A 1,883-nucleotide genomic window follows, 5' to 3' on the forward strand; every position below is an offset into this window, starting at 1 on the left:
CCCAGACCGTGTCAGGAATCATCTCACTCCCATCATGGAACGTTTCTGTGTTTAACATGCAGATTATCTGCTGTGAAGCCTGTCTGACTGCTACTGGTCAGAAACACCCCTATACACCACTGTGCTGAATAAAAGTGTATTTGTGTAAAAGTGTATTGCACCACTGCAAAACAGTGAACCTGTCCTGTCCAATATATGTCTACTATACACTCCAGTAGAGTACAGTACACTGTTTATGAAAGAATATCCTCGGCTGAAGACAATGAAGTGATAGAATCAAATCAAATTGTTGTTTAATCTAATATACTCTAATCTGAATAAATCTCGTCTACATATATATATATATATATATATATATAGCAGTTCATATTTTTGCTAATATTATATAACTATAATTCTAATACATTTCTGAAATGCATGCCTGCTAAACACATGTTTAAACTTCACTCATAAATGACTGCATCACAGCAGATGTCCAAGAAGGTGATTTAAAATGAGACTCACAGCATGCAAGCGCTGTGTACCTGCGGTAACAGATTTAACAGGCCCGTCGTTGCGCTTAATGTCCCCGAGAAGGCAGGAAGCCGGCGGGTTTCCGTGGAGATGGCGGCGCGTCACATGGTGGACAGCGTGGTGGCGGCACTGTGCAGCGGCTTCTCCTCTACCCGGCCGCAGCGCAGCCGGCCGCTCACCTTGCGGTTGGTGGTGATGATGACGATGGGGCTGACGGCCGCGTACAGGGAGGAGAAGAAGATGCGCAGGTCAGAGAGGAGCGAGGAGGCCAGCGTTCGCGGCACGGTCAGCGTGTACACCCACAGCCCGTTATCCACGCCGTAGAACACCACGTACAGCGTGACCAGCGTCACCACCGCCTTGGCGGCGCGGCGCTCGGCGGACCCCTGGCGGCCCGGGGCTCCGCTGCGCAGGCTCCTCACTTGCTGGCTGTGCCGGTACAGGAAGAGCAGGATCACCAGGCTGGCGCCGGTCATCAGCGCCATGGGCACCACGTCCCGCGCCACCTGCACCGCGCCGTTGGCGTCGCGGGACAGCAGCGAGGGGAAGCGCACGAAGCAGAACTCCACGTTGATGCCGTGCTGGCCGAGCGCGGACGAGTTGCGCGTGCCGAGCGAGAAGGCCACGGCCGCGGTGCTCATCGAGCAGTTCATCACCCACAGCCCCAGGAACACCCCGCCCAGGTAGCGGGCGGCCAGGGTGCGGGCCGCCGCCCAGCGAGACCCGGGCGGGGCGATGCTCACGCACTGGTAGGCGCTCAGAATGAAGGTGAGCCAGATGGACATTGAGCGTGATGTGCGGTACACGAAGATGACGGCCTTGCAGCCCGTGTCGTCGAAGACGTTGGCGAGCTGGAAGGAGGCCAGCATCTCCAGCAGGCAGCGAACGCCCACCACCAGCAGGTTGACGGAGGCGAGGTGCAGCACGATGGCGTCAGCCGGCAGCAGCCGCCCCTCACAGAACACCATGTGCAGGAAGGCCCAGATCACCGTCCCGTTCCCCGGCACCCCCACCACCGTCAGGAAGAGGTACAGCAGCCCCCGCGTCAGCTCCTCGGAGGTCATGGCTCCTCACAGAGACACAGGTCTGCAGGGAGAGTCTACAGTAAAACGCAAACCGACAGAGCGCAATGTCTGAGCTCAGCCAGGACCCTCTGCTTTCAGCTTCACTTGTGAGCAATGTGAGCAAAATGGATAAATAAATAACCTCCCAGTAAAACCGATGAATCTTCATATCAAAAATATCATATTTACATTCAAATTTGAGTGTGCAATAGCTTTCACCTTATTGATAGTTGATACTCAAAGGAATATGAGTACAGGCTACCTTACCTGTCTGTAAATGGGAGTTGAGCAGTTCCTCTTTCACCT

The 1,883-nt window shown here is 54.5% G+C and overlaps 1 protein-coding gene across 1 annotated transcript; it reads right to left on the reverse strand.

Moving 5' to 3' along the window:
• Positions 1-563: 563 nt before the first annotated feature.
• Positions 564-1,577, reverse strand: LOC118779976 (olfactory receptor class A-like protein 1). The gene has a single exon (XM_036532344.1). The coding sequence runs from the start codon at positions 1,575-1,577 to the stop codon at positions 615-617; it is 963 nt and encodes a 320-aa protein (XP_036388237.1). The 3' UTR covers positions 564-614.
• Between the last annotated feature and the right edge of the window lie 306 nt (positions 1,578-1,883).

The sequence above is a fragment of the Megalops cyprinoides genome, chromosome 6 (assembly GCF_013368585.1).
Source record: "Megalops cyprinoides isolate fMegCyp1 chromosome 6, fMegCyp1.pri, whole genome shotgun sequence".
NCBI lineage: Eukaryota > Metazoa > Chordata > Actinopteri > Elopiformes > Megalopidae > Megalops > Megalops cyprinoides.